At 36.5% G+C, this 19,086-nt stretch overlaps 1 protein-coding gene across 4 annotated transcripts in view; it reads left to right on the top strand.

Moving 5' to 3' along the window:
• The window catches only part of WDR47 (WD repeat domain 47), a 61,075-nt gene that overhangs the window by 27,221 nt on the left and 14,768 nt on the right, over positions 1-19,086 (top strand). For 2 of the 4 annotated variants that reach the window (XM_029949119.1, XM_029949121.1), the window contains exons 6-9: positions 2,666-2,792; positions 8,153-8,331; positions 12,576-12,836; positions 17,044-17,119. In XM_029949119.1, the coding sequence (XP_029804979.1) occupies positions 2,666-2,792; positions 8,153-8,331; positions 12,576-12,836; positions 17,044-17,119 (643 nt within the window). The remainder of the gene's footprint in view (positions 1-2,665; positions 2,793-8,152; positions 8,332-12,575; positions 12,837-17,043; positions 17,120-19,086) is intronic. The other 2 variants (XM_029949120.1, XM_029949122.1) reach the window with 1 other exon arrangement.

Here is a 19,086-nt window from a genome sequence, read left to right on the forward strand (position 1 = left end):
AAAATGTGAGTAGTACATGTGTTATTAGCTGAGTAACATAACCAAGAAAATATCTGTCATACCTGTAAAATTGGAAAACTTATGAGGCAAAGCAATGTGGAATAATGAATGGTCTTTGGAGTCAGACTTGGACTTGAGCAAGAGTTTTGCCATTTACTAGTCGTGTGGCCTTGGGACCATTACTTAATCTCTCTGAGCCTAAGTGATCTCTCTAAAATAGGATGTTGGATGTTGACTTGCAAAGTGAGATATAACTCCTAGCAGAGTGTCAAGCATGTGCATAGTGCTTAGTAAATAAAAATTTGTCCCCTTCTGAGTGTCATACACCTGGTAAAGACAGTATGTCAAATGTGATGCTGATAGCATGCTATGGGTAAGTTACTGTGCTGTGGATAAAGCGTAAAAATTTACTTTGGAAAAAGTTAACCTTGTTTTTAAAAATATCTTAGGTGTGGGATGCTTGAGTGGCTCAGTTGGTTAAGTGCCCAACTCCTGATTTTGGTTCAGGTCATGATCTCATGGTTTATGAGTTTGAGCCCTGCATTTGGCTCTGTGCTTAGAGTGTGGAGCCTGCTTAGGATAGTCTCTCTCCCTCTCCCTCGCCCCCTCCCCCTCCCCTTTCTCCCCCTTCCTCCCTTCCTTTCTTCCTCTCCCTCCTTTTCCCCCTCTGCCTGCCTGCCTCTCTCTCTCTCTCTCTCTCTCTCTCTCTCAAAATAAATAAACTTAAAAAAATATTTTAGGTATAATTTAAAAATATTGGAAAGCTTAATTAAATCAATTATCTTGAAGATGCCACTTGAAGATACCATTATTTGTGGTAATATATGTTTGAAGTCAGTATTTGTTTAAAAAGATTTGAGTGTCTACTCTGTGCTGCATCATGCTACATTCCAGGAATACAGTGATGGAGTTACTATGGTAAACAAGAAGATAAAATACGAAAAAAGGGTTTATAAGAGAGTGTGTGGTGTTTTGTAAAGATAGTTTTTCACTTGAACATAAAAACTCCAAACAAAAAGAAAGAAAAATCCATTGAAAAATAAAAGCTTTGGCTAATTCAATGTAGTGGTCTCAAAATTAAATGGCAAAAACAAAACAAAACAAAAACTCAGGAATGAGTCAGCATTGGATTTAGAGCCTGAAGATCTGGATTGAAATCCTAGCTTTATTTAGTTTTATTTACTGGTTATGAAGTTTTAGGAAAACCACTTTATTCCTTATCTGTGAAATGGGTGTTACAACCTATTTCACAAGTTACTGTGGAAGTTAAATGAGATAATTAATACAAATGGAAATGTATGAATTGCAAAATTAAATGTTACTCTATGAAGGTCATTTTCTTTTATATATAAATATAAATTTATTTTATATAAAATATAAAATTATATATAGATAGTTAATAACTCTTACTAAATCTACCTTGTGGACATAAAATGAGGGATCTTATGGTCATTGGTAGGTTACAGCAGAGATTGGTAGCTGGAAAGTTCTCACAAGTCCTTCTACTTCCTCTTCTGCGTGCATATGCGTATATGTATGTTGAGGTACTGCAGTTAGAAAGCTTCTGACCAGTGGGTGCATTTGTGAAGATAACTATTTAGCCCTGCTTCCTGACCACTAGACCTGTAATCTGTTATGTATTACATACTCTACCTGGAGAGACCATTATAAGCCCTCTCATAATCAAATTCCTTCAAGGCAAAGGTCATTTTACTTTTGAATATGTTCTCATGGTGCCTTGTGCCAATAGGTTATTTGTGTAAATGTCTGAGGTATTCATCATCTTTGGATAATGTTATTAAAATTTTTGAACAGAGTAATTATGAAAAATAGAAATTGCTAGTGTTTAGGAGAACATTAGGAACAACCTGATACAAGATGTTAATAAGCTCACTAACTAGCATACATTAAAAATATTGGAGGGGCCCCTGGGTGGCTCAGTCGGTTAAGCGTTCAGCTTCGGCTCAGGTCATGATCTCATGGTTCTTGGGTTAGAGCTCCACGTTGGGCTCTGTGTTGACAGCTAGCTCAGAGCCTAGAGCCTGCTTTGCATTCTGTTTCTCCCTCTCTCTGCCCCTCCCCTGCCTCTCCCCTGCTTGAACTGTCTCTCTCTGTCTCTCAAAAATAAATTTTTAAAAAACATTTTAAAATATTAATAAATAAATAAAAATATTGGAAACGTGTTTAGCTTTTGTGTTAAGTGCAAGTAAACCAAAGAAACCCTTTTAATAAAGAGTTCTTAAATTTTTGTTGAAACATATTATAGGGAAAAATTTAACATTTGGGTAACAGAATTACAGATTAAGATTCATACAGAGAATTTAAGCATTAGGTCATCCAGCTTATTATTTAGTTCAGTTTAGAGATGAAGCTGAGCCACAGAGAAAGTAAGTGATTTTCCCAAGATCACGCATCTTGTTTTAGACTGGACCCCCTACCCTCCTTGCTTAATAATCTAATGCTCTTCCATTATAGGCATATTCTGATTCAAAACAAACAAAACAAAAAACCTTACATAGTACACTTAAAGGAAAATTCAAAAATCTATTTTTGCACATTTGGTAAATATTTAGACTAAATAATTATTGTGTTAATAAAATTTCTCTAAAGTAACTTTTTCTTCAACCCCATCTCTTCCTTTCTGTTTTTTGCATCTTTCTGGAAGAAGTGATACACCTGTTGAGGCCCAGCGGCCTCTAAGCAGTGAAGTCCTGGGCCAGAGTTCAGTTTCAGAAAAAGAGCCTGCAAATGGGGCACAGAATCCAGGACCAGCTAAGCAAGAAAAAAACGAGGTATTAAAACACCTAGTGTTTTTTAGAGTTATTCTTTTTGTAAGAAATAATAGTGTTTGCTTGAAGAAATGTAAATGGAATTTTTCAATATTTGGGAGTAAATGAGAGAATATCTAAACTTAAGGTTATATGGTATTTTCAGTTGTCATATATTTTGGAGAATTTTTAACAGGTGAATTTATTAACAATCTAAAATACCACAGTTTACATTAATCTAACATTTCAGGACTCAGGTAATTGCACTCACATTAAATGTGGATAGCTTTATATGCTCTATATTTTACTAATTAGATGTAATGAATAAGAAATGACCTAAAATTTTTTTTTTATTTTCTTAATTTTTATTTCATTTTTTAAATTTTTGAGAGAAGGAGAGACAGAGCTAGCAGGGAAGGAGCAGAGATGGAGACACAGAGTCTGAAGCAGGCTCCAGGCTCTAAGCTGTCAGCACAGGGCCCAGTGCAGGGCTCAAAGTCATGAACTGTGAGATCATGACCTAAGCCGAAGTGGATGCTTAACTGCCTGAGCCACCCAGGTGCCTCAGAAATGACATTTATAATAGGAAATATTTTTATACAGATTTTTAGAGTTCCAAATTATTTTTCTGTGGTGTTGTAGAAAGGAAAACTGTTTTATGAAGGAGAGTATAAGTTTTATTTTATATATTATGCCGCTTAGAAGTGAAGAGGTAGTTTTTAAAAGTTCAATAATTTTTTTTGTTTTCAACCAAATATTAAGAATGAAGTAGAAAAATTACTGTTAAAAATACATATGAGGGGCACATATGTATGTAAAAATATATATGAGGTCATGTTTCACTGTTGGTGGGTTTAGGCCCTGTGTTGGGGTCAGTGCTCACAGTGCAGAGCCTGCTCAGTATTCCCTCTCCCTCCTGCCTCTCCTCTTCGCACTCCTTATGCTCTCTTCTCTCTCAAAATAAGTATACTCAAAAAAAATTTTTTTTAATATGTATGAATATTCAACAAATAGAACCCCAAAATCTATGAAGCAAACCTTGGCAGAGTAGAAGGGAGAAATACTAGTTGGATTCTTCAATACCCTACCTACAATAATGGATAAAACATCTAAACAGAAGATCAATAAGGATACAAAGTACTTGAACAACACTATAAACCAACTACCTCTAACAGACATCCATAGAACACTCCAACAACATTGTTGCTTGGAGGATGCACCTTTTTTTTTTTACCCAGAGGTGCCAGTATGTCTTTTTAGAGGAAGTTGTTTTCTTAGACCCTCAGGTCAGTGACAGTATTCCACGTGTTTGTAACCTGTTTTGTAAATACGCGAACACTAACAGTATGTGAATACAGATATGTAAATGAAGTGACACTAACAAGAAAAAAAAAACACTTCAACAATAATAGGACACATTTTTCAGGATAGACCATATGTTAGGACCCGAAACAAATCTCAGTAAGTTTTAAAAGATTGAAATCATATGAAATGTCTTCTCTCACCATAATGGGACGAAGCTAGAAATTAATAACAGAAAGAACATTGAAAAATTCACAAATGTGTGGAAATTAACATACTCTTAAATAACCAGTGGGTCAAAGAGGAGATCACAAGGGAAATTAGAAAATACCTAGAGACTGGAGCACCCAGATGACTCATTCAGTTGAGCGTCCAACTTTGGCTCAGGTCATGATCTTGTGGTTTGTGAGTTCAAGCCCCACGTTGGGCTCTGTGCTGACAGCTCAGAGCCTGGAGCCTGCTTTGGATTCTATGTCTCCCTCTCTCTCTGGCTCTCCCCTCCTCACACTCTGTCTCTTTCTCTCTCAAAAATAAAGAACCATTAAAAAAGATTTTTAAAAATACCTAGAGACTAATAAAAATGAATTAACATGCCAAACATACAACATTCCAAATTTATGAGATACAGCAAAGGCAGTGTTCAGGGGAAATTTATACCTCTAAATGCTTACATTAAAAAGAAGAGGGGTACCTGGTGGGTCAGTTCGTTAAGCATCTGACTCTTGATTTTGACTCATATCATGATCTCAGTTTATGAGATTGAGCCCTGAGTTGGGCTCTGCATTAACAGTGTGGAGCCTGCTTGGGATTCTCTCTCCCTCTCTTTCTGCCCCACCTCTCTCAAAATTAAAAAATAAAACTTAAGACAAATTTTCTTAATGTTTGTTTATTTTTGAGAGAGAGAGCTCAAGTGAGGAAGGGACAGAGAGAAAGGGAGACACAGAAACCAAAGCAGCCTCCAGGTTCTGAGCTGTCAGCACAGACCTGATATGGGGCTTGAACTTATAAACTGCGAGATCATGACCTGAACTGAAGTTGGACACTTAACCTACTGAGCCACCCAGGTGCCCCTAAATAAATAAATCTTTAAAGGAAGAAGAGGAAAGACTGCAAAGCAATAACCTAACTTTATGGCTGGAGGAACTAGATGCCAAGTCCATTCATTGGGAAAAGAATAGTCTCTTCAACTGATGAAGGTGGATCAACTGGATTTCCATATGAAAAAGAATGAAGTTGGACCTCTACCTCAGATAATGTATAGAAATTAACAATAGATCATCAACTTGATTATAAGAGCTGAAAATCTAAAACTCTTAAAACATATGGGCAAATCTTGATCTTGGATTTTGTAATGTGTTATTAGATATGATACCAAAAGCTTGAGCAATAAAAATAAAAATTGATAAATTGAGCTTCATCAAAATTAATAGCTTTTGTGCATCAAAGGACATTATCAAGAAAGTGAAAAGACAGCCAGCAGAATGGGAAAAATGTTTGCAAATTATGTATGTAATAAGGGTTTAATATCTAGCATATATGAAGAACTACGGCTCAATAGCAAAAAGACCATCTAACTTATAAAAAAGGAGTTGAGGGGCACGCAGGTGGCTCCATTGGTTAAGCATGTGACTCATGATCTCAGCTCAGGTGTTGATCTCAGGGTTGTGAATTCAAGCCCCTCAACGGGTTCCATGCTAGGCATGAAGCCTACTTAAAAAAAGGTGGGGGGCACCTGGAGGGCTCAGTCGGTTAAGCATCTGACTTCGGCTCAGGTCATGATCTCACAGTGTGTGGGTTTGAGTCCTGTGTCAGGTTCTGTGCTGACAGCTAGCTCAGAACCTGGAGCCTGTCTTCAGATTCTGTTTCTCTCTGTCTCTCTCTGACCCTCCCCTGCTCACGCTCTCTCTCTCTCTCTCTCTCTCTCAGAAATAAATAAAACATTAAAAAAGTTGAATAGACTTTTCTCCACAGAATACATTTGAATGACCAATAAGCACATGAAAAGATGCTGAATACCACTAGTCATTAGGGAAATCCAAATCACAACCACAATGAAATATAGCTTCACAACTGTTAGGATGGCCAAACTCAAAGCAGTGGAAAATATGAAGTGTTGGTGGGGAAGTGGACAAATTTGAACCCTCATACATTGTTGATTTGAATGTATAATTGTGCAGTCACTGTGGATTGGTGGTACCTTAAATATAAAATTAAATATAGCTAAATTATTGCTTAAATATAGCTAAATTTAGAATTACCATATGACTCAGTGATTCCACTCAGGAACATTGAAAGCAAGGACTCAAACAGGCATCTTCACATCCATGTTAATAGAGACTTTATTCATAGTAGCCAAAAGGAGATACAACCCAAGTATCCACTCATAGATTAATGGATAAGCAAAAGTGGTATATCCATTCAGTGGAATATTATTCAGCCACAGAAGGAATGAAATTCTGACATATGCTACAGCATGGATGAACTTTGAAAGTATCATGATAAGTGAAATGTCAGATACAAAAGGACAAATATTATATGATTCTGCTTATATCAAATATCTAAAATTGACAAAATCATAGAGAAAATAGAAGAGAGGTTACCAGGAGCTTGGGGGAGGGAGAAATAAGAAATGGTTACAGAATTTCTCTTTAGGGTGATGAAGAGTTTTGGAAATAGTGGTAATAATTGTACAATGTTGTGAGTATAGTTAATGGCACTGAATTGTACACATAAAAATGGTTAAACTAACAAGTTTAAAGGACACATTAATAATTTTTTCTCAGAGTTATTGCTTTTAAGTTATGAAATAGAAGAAGATTGTTACTATTTCCTGGAAAAGGGAGACAGTTTCAGGTTAAGTTAGCCGTATAAAACTCTTGGCTAAGCTGATTGTCACTGTTGGCCTATTTTAGAGAGGATTGATTTGTTCCAGGGTAACCCTGCTTCACATGATCTATGTAATATGACCCGGACTCCAGCTTGGCAGAAGAGTCTTTGCCAATATTGGAATTTACTGAATATCCAAGTCCTATAAATTTGAGTGCTATACTATTCTTTTAGAAGAATGAAGTAGGAATGTTGAGATTAAGTTTACCACTCACTGATTCCACTTTCTTGTGAAAGGCCATTTGAAACCTGAATTAAAATACTCTTTTTGAAGGAAATTTTTAAAGTTTCTCTCTAGGATAAGCTTATTAAACCATTTACATGTTTAAGTGTGTTGGACAAAGTTAATACTTTGTTTATTAAATCCTAATGTATTCTCTCAGTATTTTTTTATTTATTTTTTAAAAATGTTTTTATTTATTATTGAGATAGAAACACAGCATGAGTAGGGGAGGGGGCAGAGAGAGAGGGAGACACAGAATCTGAAGCAGGCTCTAGGCTCTGAGCTGTCAGCACAGAGCCCAACATGGGGCTCGAACCACAAACTGAGATCATGACCTGAGCTGAAGTCGGATGCTTAACCAACTGAGCCACCCAGGTGCCCCTCTCTCAGTATTTTTTAAAATAATATAGGGGCACCTGGGTGGCTCAGCCGGTTAAGTGTCCGGCTTCAGCTCAGGTCATGATCTCATGGTTCGTGGGTTCGAGCCCCGCGTCGGGCTCTGTGCTGACAGCTAGCTCAGAGCCTGGAGCCTGCTTCCGGTTCTGTGTCTCCTTCTCTCTCTGCCCCTCCCCCTCTCATGCTCTGTCTCTCTCTGTATCAAAAATAAATTTAAAAAAACATTAAAAAAAAATAAAATAATATAGATCTAACCCTGTGACCCCTTGTGATCACTATAATGTGTATTTTTCTTTTGCATTAGTCAAAGATCCAGGATGACCATTCATTTTGGTCAGTCTCTTCCTATAGAATAAAGTAATTTAACTGATCTACTTGACTATAAACACTTATGGATACCATGTTATTTTTCAAAGAGCAGTATATTAATTTTATATATTAAATATTAAAATTAATATGTTCTAATTGTTAAATATAGCTACTTGTGTATTTCATTCAACATTTATAGAAGTTACTGTTGAATAGGGACATATATTTAATCGTAGTCTGCTCAAATATATTTTCTAATATTTTTAAGCTTCGAGATTCAACAGAACAATTTCAAGAATATTATAGGCAAAGATTACGCTATCAACAGCATTTAGAACAGAAGGAGCAACAGCGGCAGATATACCAACAAATGCTGCTCGAGGGAGGTGTGAATCAGGAGGATGGTCCTGATCAGCAGCAGAATCTTACGGAACAATTTCTTAATAGGTATGTCTCTCAGTCATTTTTTTAAAACATAAAGAATTATTTCAAAGTGATTACAAACAGGCAATGACTGCTACTTTTCATGTACAGTTGAAATTTTAAAGTGTTTAAGTAATGTAGAGCTGCAGAATATCTGCTTGTCACAGCATTCTGAGGGTCTAATTTTCTTCTTCTTTCCTTTAAACCTTTTTTCACATCTAAGCAACGAGAGCAGAAGTGTGGTGGTTCAGCTGACAGCTGGACTCAGATGGCCAGGCAGATCCAGCTCAGTGCCAGGGCATCTGAGGTCCCAGGGGTCCTAGTTACTTAGCTCCCTTTTGCTTGTTTCCTCATCTACTGCACAGAACAGCCATGAAGATGAAACAAGTTAATCTAAGCAAAGTGGTTAGAACAGTACCTGGCAGTAAGCACTATGTTAAGTGTTCGCTGTTGTTTTTGTTGTTTTGGGTGCTTGAACTTCCAGGTTCTTTTGTATTCAATATATTAAAATTATTGAATTCAATATGTTAAAGTTATTCTTATAGTTTCTGCCAAGGCAATATGCACTTACATTGTTCTTAATTACAAGAGGTGTGTGTGTATAGATAGGTAGATAGTAATGTATCTTTTTAAGAATCAGTAAATTAGAATACATGTATTTGAATGAGCAAAGCTTGCTGAAGATTAAATGAGTTAACATATAAAAAATTACTTGGAATAAATCCTGGTGCATGTAGTAAGTGTACCATAAATGTTGGTTATTATTGTCATTATGATTAGGAAATGCAGTGGTGACTATCAGCTCTTTACTTGGTTCAATAATATTGGAAGTAATCTGCTTAAAACTCTGAGGGTTGGACAAGTCAGTGAGCCTGAAATTGATTTTGTCTTCAAACCTTCACACAAGAAATGTGCTTGAACATTGCATTTGAGGATCATTTTCTTATCTCCTCTGATAAATCAACAGCTTACTAGAATTATCCTAATTGATGAACTGCCATTTATGGCTCTTGGATGTCTTCTTCATATTCGTAAAAGTCATAGTTGCAATTGGATTCTCTGACCATTTTATTTTGCAATGAAAACAGATAGCTGGCATTAAAGCAGAAGATAAAGTGGCAAGGTTCTGTGATCCTAATAGTGGTAAAGGATGTACTTCCTCAGGAAAAAAGTTTAACTATTCAAGATGGTTTATCCTTCCTTTAAAGACCATTATAAATAGAATTTAAGTTATTTATTGTTATTTAGCTTTTGAAAATTAGTTTCATATAAATTCTCTGTTGTTCTCTTAGCCCTCTCTTACCTTTTGGGTTTTAACCCTTTTTTTAAAATTTTTTATGTTTATTTATTTATTTTTGAGAGACAGAGAGAGACAGCATGAACAGGTGAGGGTCAGAGAGAGAGGGAGACACAGAATCCGAAGTAGGCTCCAGGCTCTGAGCTAGCAGGCAGCACAGAACCCAATGTGGGGCTCGAACCCACGAACCATGAGATCATGACCCGAGCCGAAGCCGGACACTCAACTGACTGAGCCACCCAGGCGCCCCAGGGTTTTAACCCTTTAATATTTTATTCAATCTTTTTTTTCACGTATCTTGAGGCTGTACCAGGACTTTATTTAAAAAAATTTTTTTTAATGTTTGTTTATTTTTGAGAGAGAGAGAGCACAAGTGGGGAAGGGGCAGAGAGAAAGGGAGACACAGAATCTGAAGCAGGCTCCAGGCTCTGAGCTGTCAGCACAGAGCCCAATGTGGGGCTCAAACTCACTCACGGTGAGATCATGACCTGAGTTGAAGTCAGACACTTAACTGACTGAGCCACCCAGGTGCCTTGCTGTACCAGAACTTTAAAGTACCTAATACCATAGACAAATTGAATAGGGATAGAATCTATAAAATAAAATATCCTTTCCCCAAAATGTTAATGTTTTATTTTTTCAAGTCATTCTAGCAACAGGAGCATAGTTTCTAGATTTAAATTTTGCATCTATCCATAAAACTCCCCTATGACCCAGCAATAGCACTGCTAGGGATTTACCCAGGGGATACAGAAGTGCTGATGCATAGGAGCACATGTACCCCAATGTTCATAGCGGCACTTTCTACAATAGCCAAATCATGGAAAGAGCCTAAATGTCCATCAACTGATGAGTGGATCAAGAAGATGTGGTATATATATATATATATATATGTGTGTGTGTGTGTGTGTGTGTGTGTGTATATATATATATATATATATATACACACACACACACACACGATGGAGTACTACATGGCAATGAGGAAGAATGAAATCTGGCCATTTGTAGGAAAGTGGATGGACCTTGAGGGTGTCATGTTAAGCGAAATAAGTCAGGCAGAGAAGGATAGATAGCATTATGTTTGCATTCATAGGTCTAACAGGAGAGACCTGGCAGGGGACCATGTGGAGAAGAAGGGGGAAAGAGAGTGGGGGAGAGTGAGGGACACAGATCAAGGGAGACTACTGAATACTGAAAACAAACCATGGACTGAAGGGGGAGGGGGAGGGAGGGATGGGGTGATGGTCATGATGGGGGGCACTTGTGGGGAGAAGCACTGGGTGTTATATGGAAACCAATTTGACAATAAACTATTAAAAAAATAAATTTTGCATTTTTTCCCAAGAGGCATAGACAGAGGAAAGAAATGAGTCATGTTATAGAATAGATCTTACTGAAGAAAAAAAGCATGATAGAATTTTTATTAACCATTTGGTATCACTACTTTATACTTCTTGATATTTTGTTTCTACTAATACTAATAATCACCACTGATTTGGCACTGACAGACATATTCTGCCACATCCCCATCCTAAGACTTTAGAGAGTCAAAATGATAGCATTACTCTTTATACTTAGTGTTTCCCAACTTTACTGACCTCAGACTCATTTTTTATGAGGAGCATTTCACAGGACTAGTGTTTCATAGAACACAATTTGGGAAATGCTGTCTAGTTAAAGTTTTTAACTTAAATAGTAATGGCTGGCAGTTCCTTTAATAATAGAATATAATTATATAATATAATATATATTACTTGCATAATATAAGACTTATTAAAAGTTTTTTCTAAGCCGTAAACATACACACACACACACACACGCGCGCCGCGCGCCAATGTTTAATGTACGGAAACTAGAAAATACAATAAACCACAGCACCTCTTAAAAATCCTACCACTTGTATACTCCTCTCCCATATTGAATCTAAGCTGTAGAAAGTGGTGCTGGGCCAGTTCTGGGTCTAAATCTTAAGAGAGCTTGTCAGCTTCATCTCTGTGCTCTTTGAAGCCCTGAGTCCAACAAAAGAAGTCAGTCTATCCTCATATAGGGAGACTTGTGTTGACGGAAAGACCTTGAAGCTCACTTGTTTTGCTTTCTCTTTTATCTGTCTAATACCTAGATTAGAGTTGGCAGATAATCTGTGTAGATTGAATGTGTGAGTACTAGGATGCCACTTGACTTTGTCCTGTCATGGCCTGCTCTAATCATACGTTTCCTAGTTGACATATTACTATAGAGATGAAATGAAAATGGCTTATTGTGTTTTTTTGGTGAGAAATTTTGGTAGTAGTGATATTTTTGTTGACTATTTTGGGAAATTAAGTTTTAAATTGAAGATTAAACCAATGTTATACTGGAGAAGAAACAGATTTTTTCCCCCCGCTATTACAGTAAAAGGTGGTTTTACGCCTATACCCTTCTATAGTGCCATACTTTAGGAAAATTTGGATCTTCTTTCAGTATCTTGGTTATGTCTTAAGCTAGCTTTTTAGTACTAAAAAATTACCATTTTTCTATTACCATTTATATATCCCATTTATATGTTATATATGCATGTATTCACCTTCTCAAACTTCTAACATCTGTATGTTAAGAATGTAGGGCACCTGGGTGGCTCTGTTGGTTGAGTGTCTTGACTCTTGATTTCCGTTCAGGTCATGATCTCCTGGATCGTGGGATCAAGCTCCATGTTGGGCTCTGCACTGAACATGGAGCCTATTTGCAGTTCTGTCTCTCTCCTTATGCCCCTCTCCCCCACTCATGCTGTCTCTTTTTAAAAAAATGAAAAGAAAATAAGGAAAGAATGATTGGGGTGCCTGCCTGGCTCAGTCAGGAAAACATGTGATTCTTGATCTTGGGGTTGTGAATTTGAGCTCCACATTGGGTGTGGACATAACTTAAATAAATAAATAAACAAAAAGAATGTGATTAAGTTTTTTTAATGTAATTGCATTGTTTTGTTTTATAGGTCCATTCAGAAGCTTGGTGAATTAAATATTGGAATGGATAGCCTTGGTAATGAAGTATCAGTGCTCAACCAGCAATGCAATGGGAATAAAAGCAATGGATCTAATAATTCTTCTGTAACTAGTTTTGCTACACCACCCCAAGACTCTAGTCAGAGATTAACACATGATGCTTCAAATATCCATACAAGCACCCCTCGTAATCCTGGATCAACAAATCATATACCGTTTCTGGAGGAGTCTCCTTCTAGTGGAAACCAAATGTAAGTACTTTATTTTGTAAAGCCTGGAAATACTAACTTCCTGCTAATGAATGGAAATCTATAAAGTCAAACTTCTCTATAGAGCCTTACAATTTAAAGTTTTTCGAGCTCTTGAGTTCCTGGGTGGCTCAGTTGGTTAAGCGTCTTGGTTTCGGCTCAGGTCATGATCTCATGGTTCGTGGGATCGCACCCCTTGTTGGGCTTGACACTGACAGCACAGAGCCTGCTTGGGATTCTCTCTCACTGTCTCTCTCTCTCTCTCTCTGTCTCTGTCTCTCTCTTCCCTCCTCTCTCTCTGTCCCTAAAAGTTTTTGGAGGGGTGCCTGGGTGGCTCAGTCGGTTAAGTGTCCGACTTCAGCTCAAGTCATCTCACGGTTTGTGGGTTTGAGCCCCGCATTGGGCTCTGTGGTGACAACTCAGAGCCTGGAGCCTGTTTTGAATTCTGTGTCTCCCTGTCTCTCTGGCCCTCTCCCACTCGCGCTCTGTTTCTCTCTGTCTCAATAATAAATAAACATTAAAAAAATGTTTTTAAGGGTTTTTTTAGCTATTACCTACCAAATCTTTTTCTAATCTGTCTTTATCTATATTCTTTTCTACTAACTTCTAAACTTCTTAGTGGTCTTTTGTTCCTCTTATTTTTATTTTTGCTTACTCATCACTACCAAGAAAATTCTATTTTTTATATATTATTTTACTCAGATTTTAAAGTTTTATCTTCTCCCTGATTTTCTTTTTTCTTGCCGTTGGTACCATTCAACAAATGATATTTAATTCACAGATGATGAAGGCACAAGATATTTTATAACATGTTGGGATGATTGCAGCAAGACAGTCTTGCCTGTTCTGGCAGTTACAGCAATTGAAAGCATTTTGCATATTTATGTTTTCACTAATCAAGGAAGAGTTTTATCGTGCTATCATTAGTAAACAAGTGTTACTTTATGCAGTGGGAATAGTTAAGGAGAATTTCCTTCATCTGTTTTTTTTTTTTTAAGTTTTTATTCACTAGATGCTCATCACAAGTGCCCTCTTTAGTCCCCTTCACCTATTTCACCAATTCCCCTACCCACCTCCTCTCTGGTTTGTTCTCTATACTTAAGAGTCTTGTTTCTTGGTTTGTCCTTTTTTTCCCCCTTTGCTCATGTGTTTTGTTCTTAAATTCCACATAGGAATTTCTTCATCTATTCTCAACAGTAAACACCTTTGAGAGTGGTTCATTTAAAAATGATAACTTGCTTTTGGCCTTTGAATGCTTATAGGAATTAGATTGGCCTTATAAATTTTGTATCAAAAAATCTAGGTTTTTTCCCTATTTTTATTATTTATTTTGAAAAATTCTAGTTTTATATATATAATAGTATAGGTTCATCTAATATTTACTTCCTTATTAGAGTTTCTATAATTGTATTTTTGCAATATCACAACTAGAACTCAAATTTTAAAATTGATTTTTTTTAAATTAAAGTAATCTAGGGGCTCCTGGCTGGCTCTGTCGGTTAAGCATCTGACTTCGGCTCAGGTCATGATCTCGCGGTTCGTGGGTTCAAGCCCTGCGTTGAGCTCTGTGCTGACAGCTAGCTCAGAGCCTGGAGCTTGTCTTCGGATTCTGTGTCTCCTTCTCTCCTGACCCTCCTCTGCTCACACTGGCTATCTCTTTCTCTCTTTCTCTCAAAAATAAATAAAACATTAAAAAATTAAAAAAAAATAAAAGTAACCTACATACATGATTTAAAAAGACAAATAGCGCCTCAAAGTTATCTTACCCATCTTTATCTATGACTTCTATTTCTGGTAGGCTGCCATTTGCAACCCAGTTTTGCTATATATTTTCACATTTGTCAATAACATGTTCTGTACTATTTTTATTATCCATTGACTCCCTGCCAATTAGATTTAGCTACCATACTCACCCACAATATATTCACTTTGTCTACTCTTTCTTTCCAATATGTTTAAATCAGTATTCAATGTTAACATTACCATGGGCATTTACTGTTATTTATACCTAACTGGTGTAATATGATTGTTTCCTTTTCATACAACTTTTTGTTTTTCATGGAGACAGTAATTTTGGTGTGCTTTTTTATAGTGCACACATGCTTAATTTTCTTAGTACCTATCACTAAACTCTCTGTTGATATTTTAACTAAACTGTAAATTCATAAACCTTCTCTCATTATAGTACAAAACATCAGGTAGATTTCTTGGCGCTTAACCGACTAAGCCACCTAGGTGGTTTTTTAAAGTTTGTATTTAAATTCCAGTCAATTAATATAGCATAATATTAGTTTCAGGTATACAGTGTAGTGATTGAACACTTCATTCAGCACCCAGTGTTCATCACAAGTGCACTCCTTAATCCCCATCATCTGTTTCACCCATCCCCCCGATCCTATGGTAACCATTAGGTTCTTCTCTATAGTTAAGAGTCTCCTTGGTTTGTCTCTTTTTATCCCTTATGATCATTTGTTTTGTTTGTAAATTCCACATATGAGTGAAATCACATGGTATGTATTTTTCTCTGATTGACATTTCATTTAGTATAACTCTCTAGCTCCATCCACATCATTGCAAATAGCAAGATTTCATTCTTTTTTATGGCTGAGTAATATTCCATTGTATATATGTACCACATCTTCTTTATCCATTCATCACTTGATGACATTTGGGGTGTTTCCATATTTGGCTTTTGTAGATAATCCTGCTCTAAACCTAAGGGTACATGTATCCCTTTGAATTAGTCTTTTCGTATTCTTTGGGTAAATATCTAGTAGTGGAATTGCTGGGTCATAGTGTAGTTCTATCTTTTACTTTTTGAGGGACCTCCACACTGTTTTCCAGAGTTGTTCTACCCCTTTTTGCATTCCCACCAACAGTGTAATATGGTTCCCCTTTCTCCATATCCTCACCAACACCTGTTGTTTCTTGTGTTGATGATTTTATAGCCATTCTGATAGGTGTGAGGTGATTTCTCATTGTAGTTTTGATTCGTTGTATTACCAAGCCACAGTGATCAAAACAGTATGGTACTTAAACAAAAATAAACATATACATCAATGGAACAGAATAGAAAATCCAGAAATGAACCCACAACTGTATGGTCCATTAATCTTCAACAAAGCAGGAAGGAATACCTGATGAGAGAAAGACAGTCTCTTCAACAGTGGTGCTGGGAAAACCCACAGCAGCATGCAAAAGAATGAAACTGGACCACTCTCTTACACCATACACAAAAATAAATTAAAAATGGATTGAAGACCTAAATGTGAGTCAAAAAAACATTAAAATCCTAGAGGAGAACACAGGTAGTTACCTCTTTGACATTGGCTATAGCAGCCTCTTACTAGATATGTCTCCTGAGGCAAGGGAAACAAAAACAAAAATAAACTATTGGGACTTCATCAAAATAAAATTCTTCTGCACAATGAAGGAACTAATCAAAACTAAAAAGCAATGTGTAAATGACACATCTGATAAAGGGTTAGTATCCAAAATATATAAAGAACTTAAAAACTCCAACACCCAAAAAACACATAATCCAACTAAAAAATGGGAAGAAGACACGAAGAGACATTTTTCCAAAAAAGACCTACAGATAGCCAATAGACACATGAAAAAATAATATCACTCATCATTGAGAAAATACAAATAAAATTCCTTTTTCTGTTTGTTTTAGTCTCAGACTTTTAAGTAGGTGACTTAAACTATCTGGAAATCTTTGACGATAAAGAGTGCGGCATTAAGGGGGAAAGAAGCTGATTGGAAGGCTATGGATATAGATGGAACATGGCAAAAAGTAATTAAGGAGAAACATTATTTTATTGTAACACTTGAACTGTCAGTTTCTGTTAGTCTTTTCTCTTGGGCCAGATAATTTTCCTAAAGAGCAATCCAAGTTCCTGTCTGAGGTAGCATTTAAGCATAGTATCCAAGATTCTAGAACTTAGCAGAGGAAAGTTACTTGACATCTCACTATAAAATTTGTGGACTTTGACTTAATCTCCTTTCCAGAATGGCTTCTCATTCCTTCTTAAAACGGTGCTTGGTGTCATTGAGTTCAGAGCCTCTTAATAAATAGCTTCAGAAGGTAACCTTGACTGGAGTCAGTGCAGGTTATTTGCCAAAAAAAAAATAAATTTGAGAATTGAAAGGATAAATTATGTTTTGATATTCAGAGTAAACTTTATTTGAATTTCTATTCACGCAGCTCATCAGAACATTCGGTCCTTAAGCCACCTCTTGGAGATTCTTCAGGGAGTCTGTCAAGGTCAAGAGGGGAAGAGGTAATACTTTGGGAAAGGAGGTTTCATCATTGTTTTATATATACTTGCAAATTTTGCTAAGGAATTCTCAATTCATATAAAGAACCATTTTTAGAAATAATCATTATTCATGCTGTTATTTGTCTCAAGGTAATTGAACCTTCATTGGGCTAAGTGAAGAGGATGCCTCAGAAAATATTTGAAAGTATTCATTTTAATGGCCCAGTAGCCATCTTGGCCTCTGAGCTGGGCCCGTGCACTATTCTCTGAACCCTATGGTTAATTTCTTCAGATATTTTTGGTATTTCCTTTGGGCTTATCTTCAGTGTAGCTATTTTTTTGCTTTGGAACCAGATATCTTTCCCTAATTACTATATAGCTTCATTCTGTCTTATTTTCTTTAGTTCAAATTTTAAGCCCATAAACACAGCCATTATTCCAGATGCTTATGGGCTGAACAGATAACATAAATCAATAAAGTTGACTATTGTTGTGATAAGTACATAAGAATATTTGTCCTTTGCATAAAGAAATATGCTTATCTAGTATTTCTAGTTCTTTTCATTTTCAAGAAATTGTAGGAATGTAGATTTTTATTTGAAATATGTTTTAACAATAGCAACAAGTTTTTTAAAAATTTAAACACACTGAAGATGAGGAAATAAGGTTAATTGATGGCCACATCTGTTCTAAAGCAACCCTTTGTAATTATTATTCATGTTCTTTAGGCCTTTAATCAGTTAGTCATTCTCTTCCCGTTTTCTCTTATCTACCAGTGCTATTTGATAGTCACATTTCCTATATGTGGGTCAATGAGAATTGTAGCAATTCTAGTCAAATTCAAGTGAATAATTAAAAAAAATTTTTTGTTAATGTTTATTCACTTTGAGAGAGAAAGAAAATGAAAGAGCAGGGGAAGGGCAGAGAAAGAGAGAGGAGACACAGAATCTGAAGTATGCTCTAGGCTCTGAGCTGTCAGCACATCTGAGCTAAAGTAAGATGCTTAAGTGACTGAGCCACCCTGTAACCCTCAAATGAGTAAGAAATGAGTTCATGGGAGCCTGGGTGGCTCAGTCTGTTAAGCAGCTGACTTCAGCTCAGGTCATGATCTCCTGGTTTGTGAGTTTGAGCCCCATGTCGGGGCCTGGGCTGACAGCTCAGAGCCTGGAGCGTGCTTCAGATTCTGTGTCTCCCTCTCTCTCTCTGCCCCTTGCCCACTCATGCTCTGTCGGTCTCTCAAAAATAAATAAACATTTAAAAAAATGAGTTCAGTTACATAAAGACATAGTAGGATCTATCAAGTTTTTCCCCTGTTCCTCCATGAGGATGTTTTACATGAAGACATAAAAGTCTGTGTAGGAAGAGGCATAATAGTCTCTTCATTGATACAGTCACTGTAGGTCCTAGAGCTTTCAGGTTACAACCAGAGTGGAAGTGATTTGCCTTTTTGTGTGTACTTGACATCTGTATTCCCCAAAGATAGGATTTGATTAGGTCTGTTGACCACACCAGGTCTAGAGGTCCCTGTTCCAGGTCCAGTCCTTTGTAGTCAGGGTAGCAGGGTAGTTTCAAACTATAGTAATAGCAGGACTCACAAAAGCTTTTATATAGCCACTCATGCTTCAACTTGCCTTGCTCAGAAGAGGACAGGAAGTTTGACAGTGTAAAATAAAAATGAGGTTCAAATTAAATGTTCTAATTAAACACCTTTTCACAGTTTTAAAAAGGTATTGTACAATTTCAATTTGAAATATTACAGTATTCATTGCTGGAAATAATGAAACTATCCACCAACCCTCAAGTGGATTGAGTAGTCTTTTATACTTCCTACTTTTTGAAACATAAATAATATTCTGTTAACTTTGTGAGAATTATATATGTGGGCTATTTTTTTCTTGATAGTTAAAGGTAATTATATAGGAATGCATATTATATTTTTTCATAGTAAGCAAAGAAAAACTTGAATGTCTGTATGCTCTCTGAACTTA

The sequence above is a fragment of the Suricata suricatta genome, chromosome 8, assembly GCF_006229205.1.
Source record: "Suricata suricatta isolate VVHF042 chromosome 8, meerkat_22Aug2017_6uvM2_HiC, whole genome shotgun sequence".
Classification (NCBI taxonomy): Eukaryota; Metazoa; Chordata; class Mammalia; order Carnivora; family Herpestidae; genus Suricata; species Suricata suricatta.